The 20,083-nt window shown below is 42.7% G+C and overlaps 2 protein-coding genes across 2 annotated transcripts in view; one reads left to right on the top strand and one right to left on the bottom strand.

Annotated features, from left to right (window-relative positions):
* LOC124711447 overlaps window positions 1-20,083 on the top strand; it is a 461,065-nt gene that overhangs the window by 69,267 nt on the left and 371,715 nt on the right. The gene's annotated exons all lie outside the window — the stretch shown is intronic.
* On the bottom strand, window positions 6,243-19,985 carry LOC124712231 (cuticle protein 19-like). Its single transcript, XM_047242526.1, has 3 exons — window positions 19,962-19,985; window positions 18,515-18,640; window positions 6,243-6,503 (listed from the first exon to the last, which is right to left on the bottom strand). The coding sequence occupies exons 1-3, from the start codon at window positions 19,983-19,985 to the stop codon at window positions 6,243-6,245; spliced, it is 411 nt and encodes a 136-aa protein (XP_047098482.1).

Genomic DNA, 20,083 nt, shown 5'->3' with positions numbered 1-20,083 from the left:
CGCTGGAATGTTTGATAGAGTATCGTCTAAATTGTCGTCGTCGTCGCGAATCATTTGAGATTAAATGTAATCTAGTTAACAGCAAGGTTCAAATGGTTCAAATGACTCTGAGCACTATGGGACTTAACTTCTGAGGTTATCAGTCCCCCAGAACTTAGAACTACTTAAACCTAACTAACCTAAGGACATCACACAACACCCAGTCATCACGAGGCAGAGAAAATCCCTAACCCCGCCGGGAATCGAACCCGGGATAACAGCAAGGAATCGTGATGAAATGAACATGAAGGTTTCGATAAATAGACGTTAATTTCATAAAGATTCCTTATTTATATTCTCGCCACGAATATCACCGACGGCTGGCGTTCTCGTTTGGTGTTCAGCAGGCTGGTACATATTTGAACATTGATTTCGCGGAAACGCTTGAAAAACGCATCATACTAGGACAGCATTTGTTACACAAATGCTCACTACTGACTTCTGAAACAGGAGTAAAATTGGTGACGGGTTGGGTAGTTGCTTCACTTGTCAATGCCAAGAAGCACAGAGAGGGTTATTTCTCTATCAGCACAAATTGTCCAGTCGTATTTTTCAAAGTAACTTAAAGCTAGCGTCTACACTGTTGTATCGGCGAGTTGCAGCCAATTTATTCTCACAAGAGTTTATAACTATTTCGCTTCGATGCCCCTAACGAAATGTAGGCGGGCGCGTCACAGTTACAACTCTCGGTTACAGTTTTCAACTCGAGGAAGCAGTCATTTTCCTAAATCATGTCAGCCTAGTATGGGATGGTTCCAATGAGGGGTGTTCTTTACGTAATGGCAACGTCATGGATAAGAAGTTCTAGCTGCCTTCCCATTCACGTAGCAAGCGCTATTAAACATTGGAGTTTCAGGGACATTGGAAATCGCTGTCTCAGACAAGATGTAAAGTAACCGGCCTTCATACTCATATTTAATGCATAGAAATTGTAGTACTATTATTACTGACTAAATAAGAGATAATAAGCATCAAAAAGTACAAAATTTCCTGCTAACAGAATCAAACGCAGCAGGAAAAAATCAAAAGCTATAGCCACTTTTCAGAACAAGTGTCGCAGAGCACCATTATTTTTCCACGAAGTCGTTCATTCTGAATATTATTCTTATTGGAGCCTACATTAGTACACTCATCCTTGTTCTTCTTATGCTTCGACATCGGCGTTGTTAAAGAGAAGAAAAAGTGTGTGAACATTTTCTAAGTGTATGCGAGTCGTGTAACTGAGGCGGGTTGTCGGTACCAGTTCGGTCTTCACCTAGTGGAATGTGGGAAACCGCCTAAGAACCACATAGTCTTGTCGGCACATCCGCCTCGTTAATCCACCAGGCAAATTCGATCCGGAGCCCGCGCCAGCTCGCCTGCCCGAATCGCGGAAACGACGTGCTAACACGCTCCGCTATCCGACCGGGTCACAGCACCGCACTGCAAATTCTACAAAATGCAGTGAATCAGGAGATTAATACTTCGTGAACAACGAGGCTAAACGCCGAAGTCTGAACATAGCCTAACTGAAACCGTCTACAGATCACCACATACTGAAAATTTTGTTTATCGTCCTGGAAAAGCTAGAGAAAAACGGAGTTCCGTGCGAAAGAATAGACTCGTGTTTCTGATTCAGATCCAATGTTCTGTAAATCATCCGGTAAGTTTGTAATGGTTTATGTTTGCTGTATCGCTTTTTTCAAATTTTGATATTGGAACATTGATTTCGCTGTTCCCTTTCCAATACAGAGTGAAACCACTCCGCAACGGACACAGAATGTAACTTCTGAAAAACCGTTATCGAAGAAAACAGATTCGAAGTTACAAAACACACATCATTCCAAACGCAAAAAAGATGTGAAAGCGTCAATGCTGCAAGCACGGATTGCTAGGCTATATACAAACGAACTTGTGTGAAAGCTTTTCCGCTTGACTGGAAAGCAATGCTGCGTTAAGGTGCTGCAACTTCCTAAACCACGAGCGTTTCACTAGACGAGACTGCTGTTATCGAATAGACGCTTTCGTATTGAGCAAGTATATCCAATTGCTGGTTTGCAAAACCCTTGCTGTGGAATATCACTTTCAAACAATTTTGACAAAGTCTCTAAAGATTGGAGAAACTGACTCACCTATTTTACATCTACTTCTGGATAAAGCCCTCAGTTAGTCTTCTCCATGCGTTATGGTCTTCATCTGTCTGCCTCTAGGTTAATCGTGCCTGTCTGTCTGCCTTCCTTCTTATCGGATAATTTGCGACATGAACTACCGTTGTCCATGTATCGCGTACTTCAGATTCATTTTCATTATGGCCTTAATCAAGTTTTCCACACCAATTTGTTTCCTCATCAGCCGGCCGGTGTGGCCGAGCGGTTCTAGGCGCTTCAGTCTGGAACCGCGCGACCGCTACGGTCGCAGGTTCGAATCCTACCTCGGGCATGGATGTGTGTGATGTCCTTCGGTTAGTTAGGTTTAAGTAGTTCTAAGTTGTAGGGGACTGATGACCTCAGATGTTAAGTCCCATACTGCTCAGAGCCATTTTTTTTTTGATCGCATTCACACACCCTTCCCCTTCCCGGTAATTGCCAAAAAAAAGTTTCCTGGTATTTCGTTGACTACTCTTCAGCTTGAATGGTTTCTCGAATTAAAAGCACGTGTCTCATTGTTCTAAGTACATATCACGATTCAGACTTAACGTTACCTTCGTTTGGAAAACGTAAAAGTATACCAGACCATTTTTACTCTTTTGCGGTCCGAACAGTTGCTGTGTTCAGATGCCCTAGATACAGAAATTAGTTAATTGCCTATTTGCAATTCCTGCGTTTTCACCCTGCGTTCTTGTAGTTCTATTGGCATCGATTTTTGGGAGTGAGTTCAGAATTGCTTATTTTTCCTTTCCTTGTTACTGTTATTGCACTAAATGCGGACAGTAGTGTCGTCAGCAGTGGAAAGGTGTATTAGATTGAGAAGGCGGTGATCACAGCTTGTAAAAATTGTTGAAAATTCACGGTTGCACACGGCTGTATCAGTTTATTAAACAGCCAGATTGTCATAAACAGACTCTCTTCGTGTGTTTTGTGACATCGTAATCGGATGCATGATAACGTATACCCACTATGAAGCATCGAGTCAGAAACCAACTTCTCCGTTCAGCTATAAATCAGGAGCTAGTACGACGTACAGTAGGCCTATGGCGAAGCACGTCATGATTATTATAGTTAAAGATTTTGGTTTGTAACATTATGCTTGATAGTGGTTATGGGTTGTCACGCATCAGATGGAAATGGAAATGAGCGTTTGGCGTCATTCACCGGAAGGCCCCTTGCGGGGCAGTTCCGGCCACCTTGGTACATGTCTTACTACATTCGACGCCACATTAGGCGACCTGCGCGACGGATGAGGATGAAATGACCATGAAGACAGCACAATACCCAGTCCCTGAGCGGAGAAAATCCCCGACCCAACCGGGAATCTAACCCGGGCCCATCGGACGGCAATCCGTCACGCTGACTACTCAGCTATCGGGGCGGACACGCATAAGATGACGCTGTCCCAATAAACCTGAAGGTGGTCTGCTTGACTGAAACGGGTTGTTGATACATTAGTTAACGTAGTTGTGTACATCGTTTTTCAACAAAAGGAAACTGGTTAACGTATGTTCCTTTTACACTTACTCCATCATCGTTTTCACATTTTAGGGATCTCACAATTGCCTCTTGAACTGTTAAGAATTGATGAAAGGGAATCTATTTGGCTGATTTCTTTCATTTGAATTTTATCATTATCCTAATGGAAGCTTTAGCATTGAAGAACGTGGTCTGCTTTATACTGGGTTAAGTTAAACCATTATACGATCAGTACTTCGCGTACAAAATAATACGAAGAACCAAAAGCACTTTTTTGAAAAGAATCAAAGAACTTTCAAAGGGGCGTCGCAGTGTATCATGTGAAGACATCCTCACAAAGTGTCGATGGTCCGCATTAAGGGTGCAGAAGGAACTAACAGTACTTAGGCGCTAGTAGTCCCAAAGATAATGTAATAAGCACTTAAAGAATATGACACTTCGCTTTCAAGGAAAAGCCTTAGACAAGACACACAAGGAACATACGGCATAAAATTTGCAGTACATGTATATTGTGGGCAAGTGCGAATACTGTAATGTCAGTTTGTGACACAGCAAAAAGATGAAGATAATTCGGCTTGTTAAAAATGTTTAGGGTCTTTAGGTTTATGGACTGCTGACAGTTGAAGACTATGAGGGTCGTTACGATATACCTTACACTTCAAGGCTCCCCGCACAAAGTAACCGCACTGCCAGATATGATGACGGGGGTCCCCATCTAGAGCTGCGATTAGATGGACCTCCGCTAAGAACTCTGCCACGCGTGTGAAGATTGTGTTAATATGCTCGAAGGTTCGGGCGGCTGTATGGGCATTTGCTTAACAGACAGCGACATCGAATCTGCAACTTAGAAGCCTCAAGATCTAATCTATTTGCTTTTCCCAGTGATTCACGAAGCGACTTCGAATCAAAAGGCTTGCACACCAGGCAGTGTGTTAAGTATTCATTCGCATACTGCATTGGTGTCCCAGTATTTCTGCAGATGGTGCAAGTAAGATTTGTTGCAATCATGGACATCATATAGAGATCATAATAGATCTTCTGAAAATCAAAATAATAGATCATAATTAAGGAATTATCTTTTCCAATGGCCTTCGTTTGATGCAGTGTACATAAAAAATTATTTGTAAGAGAGAAAAAATTTACATTCCTTTCTCTTAAAACTACAGTGAAGTCATAGCATTTTTTTTTAGGTTTTCTTCTTGGAAGAATAAAAAAGTTTCGCTGTCGTATATTTTATTTGCTATTTTCAATACTTAGTTGTTAAAATCGTTCAACAACTTAAGTTGTAAATGATTTTATACATTAACATCCAGTATATATTAGTCTGTCCTCTGTGTATTTCTACAGATGACGAAGTAATTGGTACAAGTGATGCTTCTTACAACAGAATGTATCATTCCCTTAGAACTGTTACACGGTTCGTTAAAGGTACCCAAAACTTCAACTACCATTAACTACAGTTGTGAAGGAGACTAGATGTTATTGCCGTGTTTCGTCGTGGAAACTAAATCAGTCTTAAAAGGAAATGTAACTCTGAAGTATTATCATCATGGACGCTCGCAGAAATCATCCGGGGAGGGCGGGGGGGGCAGACTTTAAAATTGTAATTTTTTATGTAAAAGAGTTCATCAGTTACAGACGTCATGCTGCAAGAATAAAATTTTATTGCTGACAGAAAAGGACATATCATATCCCAGAAAACTGATTGTTATTTGCTACAAATCGATTACATTGATACTTAAAACTCTGTACTCCAGATTTCCCCCTTTGCTTAGGCCTACAATAGTCCTTTTGCATTGCAGTTCGCCGAACTCTTAGTGTTCCCAATCAGTCTGGATTCCTCATCAGATACCAGCGACTTAGTTTGGTTACATTTGCGAAGACAAGGGGGAGGGTGGTTCGAGTGTGTATATAATTATTAAAAAAGGTCCTGTACAGGAAACACACTGGTGCTAAATATGTAAGGGCATTTTGCAGGGTAATTTCTGTGAGCTAAGTCTTTAGAAAGCTGATACTGTAAACAGATGGTCGTTGAAATTATATATGGTAACTAGGAGGATGCACAGTTCATTTAACTTATGCATTTATGAGAAACGGAGCAAGAGTAGCTTACTCTCTGGAAGTTTGCCTGTCATTGGATGCTTCAGAGGATAGCATGCATGATTTGATTACGTAATTTGTAACTTCATTACAATTCTTGAAAATTCCGTATTCGAATACATTGTTTTTGACTAAGTATTGTGTTTACTGATTTGTTATCCCACAGCTTTTTGCCGGAGATATACCCGTCAATTTATTTGTGATCTTTAAGTATAGTGGCTCTTCTAAATGCCATCTGAAGTAAATTACTTACACTAGTGCGTGAGTAGACTGTCACGTTTGGAACCGGCATTGGCATAGGATGGCTTTTACCAGTAGTTGGGACGAGAAGGGTACATAAAGTTTGATGTCCTATGTGTTGTTCGGTCAAATCTACTGCCTAAACGAGCGTTATTAAACAATCAGATTACTAGGAGTAAGGGTATTGCGATGTAGAGATTCTGTAGTAACTTCTACCTCGATAGAAGTTTGCGACAGTGAAAGACGTGTGCGAGTTCGTCAATAGTAGTAGTTGTGGTTGTTGTTGTTGCTGCTGCCCCCGTTGCTAGGCTGCGAGATGGCGGTACCGCTGAAGGTGACGTCGGCGCGGAAGCCGTGCTCGGGGTCGGCGGTGTAGACGACGGTGCGCGTGCGGCCGTCCGGCTCGAGCAGCGTGTACTGGCCCTTGACCACGCCGCCGTCACGGCGCTCCTCGTGCGCCTGTGCGTTGCCCGACTCAGGGTCCTCGACGCCGAACGCGAACGAGTAGTCTGGCTTCGCCTGTCGACAGTATCACACAGCGGTGCAACAACTGGAAGAGTGTAGAAGCGTAGAGTAACACCCTTAAAGAACGCTGGCGCGTGCCGCATGATTCCATGAAACTGTGAATTTCCCTACAGAAATACTGAGCCATGCTGTCTCTGTAGCTGTCTGTAAATACGAAAGTGTTGCCGTTGCAGGATTGTGCACGAACAGACCTCTCGTTTATGTCCTATGAATGTGCAGTGATATTCATATCGGGCGATCTGGATGGCCAAATAATTCGTTCGAATTGTCGAGAATGTTGTTCAATCCAGTCGCGAAAAGCTGTGACCCGCTGACACGGCGCATTGTCATCCATAAAAATTCCATCGTTGTTTCGTGCAGTTCGTCTCCAAGTAGCTGAACACAATGATTTAGTCAGTGATCGGGTTCAGTTGGACCAGAGGACCCAGTCCATTCCATGTAAAAGCCCACACCGTTAGGGAGCCAGCAGCAGCTTCCACAGTGCCCTGCCGATTAGTTCGGCCCATAGTGTCGTGGAGTCTGCGCCACACTCGAACCCTATCATCAACTCTCACCAGCTGAAATAGAGACTCATCTGACCAGGCCACGGTTTTCCAGTCGTCTAGAGAGTACAACCGATATGGTCACGAACCCAGGAGAGGAGCTGCAGGCGATGTCGTGCTGTTAGCCAAGACGCTCGCGGTGGTCGTCTGCTGTCATAGCCCATTAATGCCAAATTTTGCCGCACTTCTAACGGATACGTTCGTCGTACGTCCCGCATTGATTTCTGCAGTTATTTCACGCAGTGTTGCTTGTCTGTTAGCATGGGCATCTCGACTTAAACGCCGCTGGTCTGGGTCGTAAAGTGAAGGCCCTCGACCATTGCGTTGTCGATGATGAGAGGTAATGTCCGAAATATGGTACTCTCGCCTTACTAGTGACGGAATATTGAATTTCCTGACGATTTCCGAAATGGAATGTCCCATCTGTGTAGCTCAAACTGCCGTTCCGCATTCAAAGCATGTTATTTCTTGTCGTGGGGCCAGAATTACGACAGAAACCTTTTCACATGAATCATCCGACGGAAAATGACAGCTCCGACACCGCACTGCCCTTTTATTCCTTGTGTGTGTGCATATTACGATCCCAGAAATTTGTCAGCCTCAGTCTACTATGTTTGTATAAGAAGTAAGAAGGACCAATAGGAAAGGAAGACGCAGAATGAAGAGCTTTGATTAAAAGGTGTCTAAGACAGGGACGGGATCTTTTGCCCCCTAATGTTCAATCTGTACTTCGAAGAAGCTACAACGCAAATACAAGAATGGCTCAAGAGTGGGATTAAAATTCAAGGTGAAAGGATATAAGATTCGCAGATGACATTGCTATCTTCAGTAAACGTGAATCACTACAGGATCTGTTGAGTAAAATGATTAGTCCAATAAGTACAGAATGCGGAATGAGGGTAAACCAAAGAAAGACGAAAGCAATGAGTAGCAGACGACATTAGCGCTAAACTTAACGTCAAAATTGATGACCACAAAGTAGATGAAGTTATGGAATTCTGCAACATCGGACAAAGCAACGACGACATGAAAATCAGACTAGTGTAGGCTGAGAGAATATTTCTGACTTAAGGAAGTCTTTTAATATCAGATACATTCCTTAATTTGAGGAAGAAATTTCTGAGAATATAGGATCAGAACACTGCATCGCATTGTAGTGAATCATGAACTGTGGGAACACTGTAAAAGAAGGGAATCGAAGCGTTTCAGATGTGGTGCTATAAAAGGATATTGATGGTTAGTTGGACTGATAAAGTAAGGAATGACGAGGTTTTCAGCAGAATCTATGAAGAAAGGAAAATTTAAAAAATACTTATAAGAAAAAGAGCCATCGTGTGTTAACACTAGGAAACAACTTCCACATTAGTAGAGGGAACTGTACAAATGAAAACTGCAGGGGAGCAGACTGGATTACAGCCAACAGATTGTTGAGCACATACGGTGCAAGTGCTACTATGAGGTGGAGAGAGTGGCACAGGAGATGAATTCGTCAGATGACTGCTGACTCGAAAGAAACATTACCAACACAAGATAGCTGTACAATCGTTGGATGCCAAGAGTGCGGGTTATAATTCTGAGAAACTGCTGTTCACGTTGGTCGGAATCACAAGTGTGTCGCGCAAATACGGAATCAGTAGGTTCAGGAGCACTATACTTAGCCCTGCAGGATCTCAACAGCTCCATGCGACTGGGTCCCGAGGACAGACATTGATCGCTCGGTCATGGAAGATCCGTACAGCTACGTTACGTGCATTGCATGAAGAAGTCTGCCTGTTCACAGCAAAAGAATATTCACACTGGCAGTGTTAAGGCGTCTGGGGTAGGGTTGTTGATAAAATGTCGGAATATCGATACTTTTCCAAAACGGTCGATATATATATCGGCGATATTTTCCCCCCCGATATATCTATATCAAACGGCGTTATCGAGTGCAGATTTTTCATTTTATATTATATTTTTCCCAATTTTCGGAAAATACCTGAAGCTGTTCTTTTGAAATTGTAGTAGGACATAATTTTAATGTGTGAAGGTGTCTTACTGCTTTTGGAGTTTTTATCACATCCAGCCTTTCTCTTTGGTTATGTGAAACTATTATATGTGCCACAAAAGAACAAATGCGATTGCACCAGTGTGGTGGTGGGGGGGGGGGGGGGGAGGAGGTGGATGGATGGAATAACAATATTTCCGATGTGAAGAAACAGCGCACCAGTTGCGTTAAAAAACAATTTTTAGCGCAACTAGTTCCCCTATTTCTTCACATCGACATTCTTCAAAAACAGTTGCTGAAAATGATGAACAAAAATCTCAATGACAAGATTGGTCTTTGCGGTGGGTGGTTCGACGTTTAGCTTGACCACGCAGTTTTCACACAACTGCTAGATCGCTAGCGTTCGCAGAAATGGAGAAAAAAAATCCGGAAAGTTAACATGAAGTGTTCCGGGCAAATCCGAAATGTGACGAAAACGAATGACAGACCCATCAGACACCTTATTGTGCCACTTAACATTGAGTTTCCAATGTTGACAAAGTGGTTATCGCCAAGCATGAACGTGCACCGTTTTCCTTTCAATTCAAATATATAAAACTGGAAGTATATTTACAATGCGCGGCCGGTATTTTTTCCGCCTGTTTATCGATAATTTCTTCGATGTATCGAGAACCGATAATGGCAGTTTATAAATATCAATACATCGGAAACCAAATATTTTTGAAAAATATCAGCAATCCTAGTCTAAAGCACAAGTGACTCAGCATGGCGACCATTGCTCCTTTGATATTAGAGACTAGTGCCCATTGTAATGACTCCAATGACAAAACAGGACACAGGCACTGCGTCGGCTTTTCAAACGAGTCCCAGTTGTACGTACGGCAAGGACTGCACAGGCATAATGTTGGGAATAGAGTGTGTGTCTCTTCCTTTAACCTCTTTTTTTGCTTTGTTTTGTTTTTGTTGCAGTGTAGTTGCTTGCTCAAACTTCTTTTTCTTTACAAGTATAGATCCAACTTTTGGGTATGGAAGTCGACATTACAAACTTTTCACTTTCAGTGGAAATGTAAATCTCTCAAATTATTGATCAATAATTGCTGCTTGTGGACGAGCAAAAGTTTGTGTTTATTACTTTAGTCATCAAGTCTTCTACAACTGTGGGCACTTTTCCGTCAGGTTTTTTTACTTTCAGTTAAAAGCAGTTACAGTTCCCTTTCTCTAGATAATTTTAGTCTATTTAAAGTGCAGATTTTCATTTTTGTTCAATACCCATTATCATGTCAGTCGTCCAATATCCTTAGTGACCCATTGTGAGTTTCTTTTTAAGGGATTGAAGCAATACTTCCACTTTTTATGCCTAGTTTTTGACATGCAACAACCTGCTTGCATGTCATAGCCCAGTGTTATGCTAATTTTATCTCGCCATTTAATCTCTACTGAAGTGTGTTAAGTGTCAGTAGAAGTTTTATTTTATTGTTGCTTGTCAGCAGTATGTTTATATTGTGCTGCAATCATAAGCTAGAACTAATTGAAAAGTTATATAAAATTAAGTAAATCGTTATGTGGCATCATTTACTACATTTTTTGAATGAGATACCTGAGTGTGCGTCATTAGTATACGCGAACTTCATTTTAACTTCAGTTTTATGAACCAACTTGCAAACCACGAACAGTTGTGGTACAGTTGTTGATAAAAAATTTCAGTAAAATAAAATGAATTATATTCTCATTGGGATACCGTCGTGAAATCTGGCACAGATTAGCATATAATTTACGACAAATATACATTTTGCACAACATGAAAAACTTCACTTTCGTAATTTTAAGATTTTAAAATTAATTAGTTTAAGAAAATTTATCAATACTGCTACAAATATGCTTAAAAGAACATTTTTTTTTAAAAAAAAGCTTATTAAAATCTAAGTCAGATGGTAGAAATATTATGTCTATAACTCAAAGTTTGAGATACGAACATTTTAAGGTGTAAAAATGCGGCAAAAATCAGTTTTGGAAACTTTGAAAATTAAAAACTCGAAAACAAAGTGTCAAAAATGTTTAATATTTGATAGAATAAAATGTCAAATAATCACAAAATTCTGAATCGTCAAGGATCAAATTCATTTTTATATTGGTTGATTTCATTCGGAGTGACACCATTTTCGCTACGGTCGCAGGTTTGAGTCCTGCCTCTGGCATGGATGTGTGTGATGTCCTTAGGTTAGTTAGGTTTAAGTAGTTCTAAGTTCTAGGGGCCTGACGACCTCAGCAGTTAAGTCCCATAGTGCTCAGAGCCATTTGAACCATTTGACACCATTTTCAAGCTGGCCCACCGCCTCTCGTGTGGATATAGGGCGCAGATGGGTGCCCTACACGATAACCTCAGGTTCGCAGATTCGCCAAGCTGGAAAGCAGGCAGCATGACATCCCTAATGTTAAGACTCGTGGCTCTATTTTTGAGGTCTTACAGACGTTATCTTTGAACAAGAAATCGCAAGACCGCTCTTAAAGAGGATATTCGGTTGTTGCCTTGACTGTGACTTCGTACATATATCATGAATTGTCGCCAGCCACTGTCATTAACAAAATTTTGGTTAGAGCTGTAGCATGGAATGCCGTAACCGTACTGGTCACCATGCTCAGTTCGGTCCACGTTGTCCAGCTGGATTAGAGTCATTGTTGCTGCCAGCGCTGTTTACTACTGAATTTCGCACTCTGTACACCCCAAATCAGTAACAATATTAATCACTAGTTTTCCTACAGTACTTTGTACGTACTATAAGTGAAATGTTGTTACTTGCTATCGTTCCCGTAATTTTTTTATGGTTAGGCTTGTGTAAGCATATTCCACTCTGAAGCGGGGTGTTCGGTGCTGTGAAACTTCATGTCAGATTAAAATTGTGTGCTGGACCGGGAATCGAGCTCGGGAAATGCTCTTACCAACTGAACCACCCAGGTCGTCTTCCCAGCATTAGTCCTGCCAATAGTATTCCACCTACTCACGAAACTTCACAGGACGTCTCCAACATAAATTCCATGCCTACTGCTTATAGAAGTCTAGGTTCGAATTCCGGTACGTCACACGATTCTAACCTACCCAGACGACGCAGTTTCCTACAAGGAGATGACGACGTAAGTAACCTGTATCGAAACTCTCTCCACATGTCTGCATCTGGTGTAGAGACTGGCAGTTGGCTCCCAACGCAAAGCACTTAAATACGCATTAAGACAGTGCGCCAGTGTTTAAGAGTGTCTTGGGAGCGATGTAAGCGGAATGTTCACATTAATCGAGCCTCGGGGAAGACAGAGGCCAATCATTTGAAAAATCCGAATAACAAGTTATTCATGCACGAATTAATTATTGCAAACCCCTCAGTGGACCAATCGTCCAGTATTTGTCATCAGTCTGAGATCGTAATTCATTTGGACTGACAGGAGAGACAATAGTAGCAGAGGAGCTGTGCGCCTCGCCACGACTTCGGTTTGCGCCTGACCAACACCTTGCTCAGTAGTCAGAGACGCAGCGACCAAAGCGAGTCAAGAAACATTACTTCCGCCAATATCACTCGCGGCCAACGATTACAGTAAAATTAAGAGAATGCGTGGTTACAGAGATGATTTTGAACCGCATTTTTTACTTTTTATTTATTTATTTATTTATTTATTCCTGCGTACTACATGCGAAAGGACAAACGATTCTTGTACAAGATGTGCGCTTCGATTCATCATAAGCTTATTTGCGATTTGTCTTTCTTTGCCCATTGTACTTAAAATTAACTTGCAGCTACTGTCTAGAAGAAGAACAACAACAAAAAATAGTCTAACAGTATGTAGTTACAACCACGCATGCAGCTTTTAATGAACGCCATTAAGAGTTTATATTAGTAGGTGTAGTCTGAAGAATGATGAGTTCATTGCAACATTCCAGTTGATTTCCAGCGATATCCGAGGCTCATAAGATTAGTGTTTCCCATCCCGATAGAAGTATAATTCTGCTATTTCGGCGGACTGAGTACAGATTTTTCTCCATATTTTCACAAGAGCTTTTTCGATGACTATCACGAGGCTTACGCGTGCTCAGAACTACAATTACTCACGGCAAACAAATCTGATGCTTTCTGGAATCCTGTATTAGATATCTACATAGCCCTCCAGTAACGCTAACCACTAACCTATGAAGGCTTTCGTGGCCGTCTATACAGATTATATAGATTTTTGATATGTGCTTCCATTCAGGGCCTCCTTTTTTTTGGGGGGGGGGGGGAGGAGGAGGAGAACGTACATTGCGTGACGATACTACGTACGAGTACCTTGATAGAGATTCTATAGAGATTCTATTCGCTACAAACAGGCCATATTTTCGTGAATCAACGCTTTTCGCTGTGTTTCGTAAGACGTCAAAATCAATCAATCTCTCTCTCTCTCTCTCTCTCTCTCTCTCTCTATCTGTGTGTGTGTGTGTGTGTGTGTGTGTGTGTGTGTGTGTGTGTGTGTGTGTGTTGCCCAACTGTGAAGGGCGTTAACTCTCGAGTCCAACGAATACTATGTCAGACGACTTTTAAGAACCATAGAACCATTCTTGTTTGGATATTTAGCCGGCCGGAGTGGCCGTGCGGTTCTAGGCGCTACAGTCTGGAGCCGAGCGACCGCTACGGTCGCAGGTTCGAATCCTGCCTCTGGCATGGATGTGTGTGATGTCCTTAGGTTAGTTAGGTTTAATTAGTTCTAAGTTCTAGGCGACTGATGACCTCAGAAGTTAAGTTGCATAGTACTCAGAGCAATTTTGTTTGGATATTTATCTTTTCAAGGAGGCGCGGCCAACTTGAATCGATAAGTATCCAGAACAAGAGTGGCCATTGTAACAGTCTGCTAATAATAACGTGGCCACTTATTCGCACTGGAACACACATCACTCGTGTATACGCGCGTGTGCATACATTTATATGAAATAGAGAGTGAGAAAAGGGAGGGGTTGGTTGGGAATTAGTGCCGGACTGGGATTCGAATCCGTATTTACTGCCATTGTAACCAGTTACAGGTGCAAGCTCATATCACGTCGTTGAGCGCGCTAAATCCAAAGCAATCATTACCGATTCTCTTGGTACAGGGTGTTTCAAAAATGACCGGTATATTTGAAACGGCAATAAAAACTAAACGAACAGCGATAGAAATACACCGTTTGTTGCAATATGCCTGGGACAACAGTACATTTTCAGGCAGACAAACTTTCGAAATTACAGTAGTTACAATTTTCAACAACAGATGGCGCTGCGGTCTGGGAAACTCTATAGTACGATATTTTCCGCATATCCACCATGCGTAGCAATAATATGGCGTAGTCTCTGAATGAAATTATCCGAAACCTTTGACAACGTGTCTGGCGGAATGGCTTCACATGCAGATGAGATGTACTGCTTCAGCTGTTCAATTGTTTCTGGATTCTGGCGGTACACCTGGTCTTTCAAGTGTCCCCACAGAAAGAAGTCACAGGGGTTCATGTCTGGCGAATAGGGAGGCCAATCCACGCCGCCTCCTGTATGTTTCGGATAGCCCAAAGCAATCACACGATCATCGAAATATTCATTCAGGAAATTAAAGACGTCGGCCGTGCGATGTGGCCGGGCCCCATCTTGCATAAACCACGAGGTGTTCGCAGTGTCGTCTAAGGCAGTTTGTACCGCCACAAATTCACGAAGAATGTCCAGATAGCGTGATGCAGTAATCGTTTCGGATCTGAAAAATGGGCCAATGATTCCTTTGGAAGAAATGGCGGCCCAGACCAGTACTTTTTGAAGATGCAGGGACGATGGGACTGCAACATGGGGCTTTTCGGTTCCCCATATGCGCCAGTTCTGTTTATTGACGAAGCCGTCCAGGTAAAAATAAGCTTCGTCAGTAAACCAAATGCTGCCCACATGCATATCGCCGTCATCAATCCTGTGCACTATATCGTTAGCGAATGTCTCTCGTGCAGCAATGGTAGCGGCGCTGAGGAGTTGCCGCGTTTGAATTTTGTATGGATAGAGGTGTAAACTCTGGCGCATGAGACGATACGTGGACGTTGGCGTCATTTGGACCGCAGCTGCAACACGGCGAACGGAAACCCGAGGCCGCTGTTGGATCACCTGCTGCACTAGCTGCGCGTTGCCCTTTGTGGTTGCCGTACGCAGTCGCCCTACCTTTCCAGCACGTTCATCCGTCACGTTCCCAGTCCGTTGAAATTTTTGAAACAGATCCTTTATTGTATCGCTTTTCGGTCCTTTGGTTACATTAAACCTCTGTTGAAAACTTCGTCTTGTTGCAACAACACTGTGTTCTAGGCGGTGGAATTCCAACACCAGAAAAATCCTCTGTTCTAAGGAATAAACCATGTTGTCTACAGCACACTTGCACGTTGTGAACAGCACATGCTTACAGCAGAAAGACGACGTACAGAATGGCGCACCCACAGACTGCGTTGTCTTCTATATCTTTCACATCACTTGCAGCGCCATCTGTTGTTGAAAATTGTAACTACTGTAATTTCGAAAGTTTGTCCGCCTGAAAATGTACTGTTGTCCCAAGCATATTGCAACAAACGGTGTATTTCTATCGCTGCTCGTTTAGTTTTTATTGCCATTTCAAATATACCGGTCATTTTTGAAACACCCTGTATGTAGTCACACTTCCCGTTACACATCGTCGACGGAGAGATCTGAGACAAGGGACAAGAGATTAGGTGTAACGCAGTTATTTTGTCAAGCACGAAATGCACATGGCAAAGCCGGCCGCTGTGGCAGAGCGGTTCTAGACGCTGCAGTCTGGAACCGCGCGACCGCTACGGTCGCAGGTTTGTATCCTGCCTCGTGCATGGATGTGTGTGATGTCATTAGGTTAGTTAGGTTTAAGTAGTTCTAAGTTCTAGGGACTGATGGCCTTAGAAGTTAAGTCCAACGTATGGAAACGTGTTACACGGTTACCTGTCATTTATGTGACCATCTTTGACTATGTTTCTCCAGATTATCCCGACTTTCATTTCTGTAGCTTCCCTACTACCCTCATTGTAAATAAATTTCTTACTAGGCGGTGAAATACCCGTCATTTCTGTAGCTTCCCTACTACCCTCATTGTAAATAAATTTCTTACTAGGCGGTGAAATACCCGCTGTAAGAAACAAAGTCCGACGTCTGGTACAGGAGATCCGCAGGTGAGTGATCTGCTAGGGAACAATGGTAATCGGGGATTCTTTGCTGATCTGCTGCAGTTACATCCAACTCCCAAAGGCTGCTGGATATGTTGACTGTGATATCTGCATTTTGGATCGGTATTGGTTTTTGATTCTTATGGGAGTCCAATTTGTGATGTAACTATCTCCTAGCGGCGTGAGTCTACTGCACAAGGTTGGGGTGTTTCCCGACTAACAATAGCATCTTTAAAGTCGACATAACACACATTGTACGGATTTTGTGCAGGGATGTTTCAAAGAACAAAGCATAGGCTTAGTTCACTTTGAACAGGCCTAGAGTCATTAGATCGCAAGCCATCAGAGACTTTCAGGAATCTGATATCTTCTGATCGCTGAATGCATGTCCCACCTCGTACTCGATTTAAAAAAATCCCAAGACCGCCATAATCTCATTGGAGCGCTGCCACGTTAGATAGTTGTACATTGAAGAGCCAAAGAAACTGCTTCAGCTACCTAATATCGTGTAGGGCCCCCGTGAACACGCAGAAGCGTCGCAGCACGCCGTGGCATGGACTCGACTAATGTCTGAAGTAGTGCTGGAGGAAACTGACACCATGAATCCTGCAGGGCTGTCCAAAAATGCGTAAGAATACGAGGGAGTGGAGATCTCTTCTGAACAGCACGTTGTAAAGGCATCCCAGATATTCTCAATAACGTTCATGTCTGAGGAGTTCGGTGGCCAGCGGAAATCTTTAAACTCAGAACAGTGTTCCTGGAGTCTCTCTGCAGCAATTCTGGACGTGTGGGGTGTCGCATTGCCCTGCTGGAATTGCCCAAGGCCGTCGGAATGCACAATGGACATGAGTGGATGCAGGTGATGAGACAGGATGCTTACGTACCTGTCACTTACCAGAGTCGTATGTAGACGTATGAGGGGTCCCATATCACTGCACACGATCCACACCATTACAGAGCCTCCACCGGCTCTTAACAGTCCCCTGCTGACATGCAGGGTCCATTGATTCATAAGGTTATCTCCATACCCGTACACTCCATCCGCTCGATATAATTTGAAACGAGACTCGTCCGACCAGGCAACATGTTTCCTGTCATTAACAGTCCAGTGTTTGTGCTGTCGGGCCCAGGCGAGGCTTAAAGACTGGTGTCGTGCTGTCATCTAGGGTACACGAGTGGGCCTTCGGCTCTGAAAGCACATATCGATGATGTTTCGTTGAACGGTTCGCACGCTAACGCAATTTGATGGCCCGGCTTTGGAACCTGCAGCAATTTGCGGAAGGGTTGCACTTCTGTCACGTTGAACGATTCCTCTTCAGTCGTCGTTGGTCCCGTTATTGCAGGATCATTTTCCGGCCGCAGAGATGTCGGAGATGTGATGTTTTACTGGATTGCTGATCATCACAGTACACACGTGAAATGGTCGTACGGGAAAATTCCCACTTCTTCGCTACCTCGGAGATACTGTGTTCCACCGGTCGTGCGCCGACTATAAACACCACGCTCAGACTCACTTAAATCTTGATAATCTGACAATGCAGCAGCAGTAACCGATCTAACAACTGCGCCAGACATTTGTTCTCTTATGAATGCGTTGCCAACGGCAGCGCTTTATTCTGCCTGTTTACATCCCTCTGTATTTGAATATGCATGACTATACCAGTTTCTTTGGCACTTCAGTTTATATGGGAAAAGATTGTTGGTATAATTCCCTTTTCAGATAGAGTTCTGAAATTTACATGCATGTGCTGGAGAAAGAGGTATTTCTGCTTGTGTTCTTCAGTGCTCACTGTCATGTGTGCGTTACTTAGTTGTGTTCACATAGATCAAGGCACGGCTACTTCAAGCAGGTTCAAGTGGATGTTGCAATTGTTATGCAGTGATGGAGATGCAAAACAAGAAGTCTTGTGTTAAGCGACAGCATATTACTTTTGTCCTCAGTTGCTTTTTGTGGCACTGATATATTGGGCAGAGGACGTCACCACTTCTAGTTTTTGGACTGGTTTGACCAAATAGGTGTCACAGATGTTTTTATAAACACCCACTCACCAAAGCTATCACCTCTGTGAGTGCGACTTAATTGTGATAATTGTGTGAACAGCTCTCCCGCCCCACTCCCTCTGTTTCTCTTTTCTAGCTCGTATCTCGGAGTATATGTGTGTAATAATTTGTGGAACTCGAAAGGATACCGTTGCAGAACAGTGAAGTTTTGTACACAGAGTGCATGTGGCATGTAAAAGTTGTAATTGCGTTTAATAATAAATGATGAAACACTATACTTTAACGGATATGAACTCACCACGAAATCCACAGCTCCACGTGGATTAGCCACCACCTGTCGAATGGCGCCAGAAACGGGCCCAGAGAAGGTACTGTAGTGGCCACTCGTCTGCGTTATAGCAGCCGCCGTCGTAAAGGAAGCAAGCTGGAAGCAAACGAACCAATATCACACGTCGGAACTTTAAGGACTACATGTCAAGGAATGTGAATACCTAGCGAAATTATAGTTGCAGTTCGTATAGGCATCAACACTGCAAATTTCAGACGTTTCGGCTGTCGTCGCCATGGTCATCATTATGAGGAAAAGCTTATGTAGTCTCTTGCAAAGTACCCCAGACGTAGTGTATGTTGTTAGATCTTGAAACATTTTCAGTGCGCAAATTATAGTCGACTGCTGGACCCACTTTTATCCGCTTAAATTTGAGCGCATAATTGATTAAAATATTTATGAAAAAGTTCTAAACATAGCAGTGAGCTCAGTTTCCGTATTTGCTTGTAGTCTGGGTTCAATGATACTGCGCCGTGTTACACAGAGCTTTCCATTTCTTCATGTTACGTAGCGTACTCCTTTAGTGTAAGATATACAGCACAGATACGGATATGCCAACGTCGTCGTCTACTTCTCGTCGCCTACTTCATACCTCATCAATCGCCCACCATCGAATATCACAACGCATTTTCTGTTTTTCTCTATGGCTGCATTTTCTCTGATGTCCTCTGTATGAATTATCTTCTACTGATGTATGACAACCTTTGAATGAAGTCTCCCATTTCTTAACTGTTCAGAATTAGGTAGTAGACTCCTTACAAACATTCAGAAACAAGAGAATAATTTCCGTGGCGATGAAGCGCCAAAAACATGAAATTTTACTACATCGTTTTCCTGTTTATCCATTTTAAAGAACATGCGCAAGAGTAAACAGTTTACATTTATCTTTCGTAACACAAATAATTTCATTGATATGACTCTCATCTTCGTGCCAGTGGAATTCATCTCGCCTTCGTATTACGAAGTTAGTTGGAAACGTAATTTCACCACTGAAGACTACTTAACTTATTTCCTGGCGTGGCTGCAGAGTTCCTTCTTGCAGTAGAAATTCGCTTGGCGCTTCGATTTTGTATTTATGAACCGTCTACAGAGCGCGAAATTTCCTTTAAACAGGTATTATGTCCCATATTTGAGTGGTTTCTGCGCTCTTGGACAAATCGATTTTTTAAATTTATTTTTTATGATGGCAGACACTGATGCGAATTTTTGTAGTAGGAACAATTCATTGATCAATATGTATGGGTAGTCGTGCCTAAAAAGTGTCTGGTAACGCAATTGGTTGAGCACGAATACTTCATTAGACTCCTTAATACACGGCAGCTTGTGCGTTTTCACAATTAGTTCACTGTGTGGGGTTAAGTTTAATTTGTAAGTACTCTCTGGACGACTAATTACGAGATGAAAGTAGGTTACATACCATGATAAGAGCTGCCACGGTCATTTCGGTACTGAATACCGCCAGTGTTCTGCGCTGCAGGTGTTCGCTTACTGATGCCAGGGAATCGAAAAGGGCAGTTTATATAGTACCGGTCCCACCAC

This window comes from Schistocerca piceifrons, chromosome 8, assembly GCF_021461385.2.
Source record: "Schistocerca piceifrons isolate TAMUIC-IGC-003096 chromosome 8, iqSchPice1.1, whole genome shotgun sequence".
NCBI lineage: Eukaryota > Metazoa > Arthropoda > Insecta > Orthoptera > Acrididae > Schistocerca > Schistocerca piceifrons.
The sequence above is the reverse complement of the archived record's forward strand: the minus strand, read 5'-3'. Positions and strand labels throughout refer to the sequence as shown.

Bases quoted from the DNA above. Each gene is read 5' to 3' on its own strand.
- LOC124712231 (XM_047242526.1), bottom strand. From the start codon at position 19,985: ATGACCGTGGCAGCTCTTATCATG. The intron at 18,641-19,961 runs GTATGTAACCTA...GTTTGCTTCCAG, and splicing joins CCGTGGCAGCTCTTATCATG to CTTGCTTCCTTTACGACGGC. The intron at 6,504-18,514 runs GTGAGTTCATAT...TACTGTCGACAG, and splicing joins GTGGAGCTGTGGATTTCGTG to GCGAAGCCAGACTACTCGTT.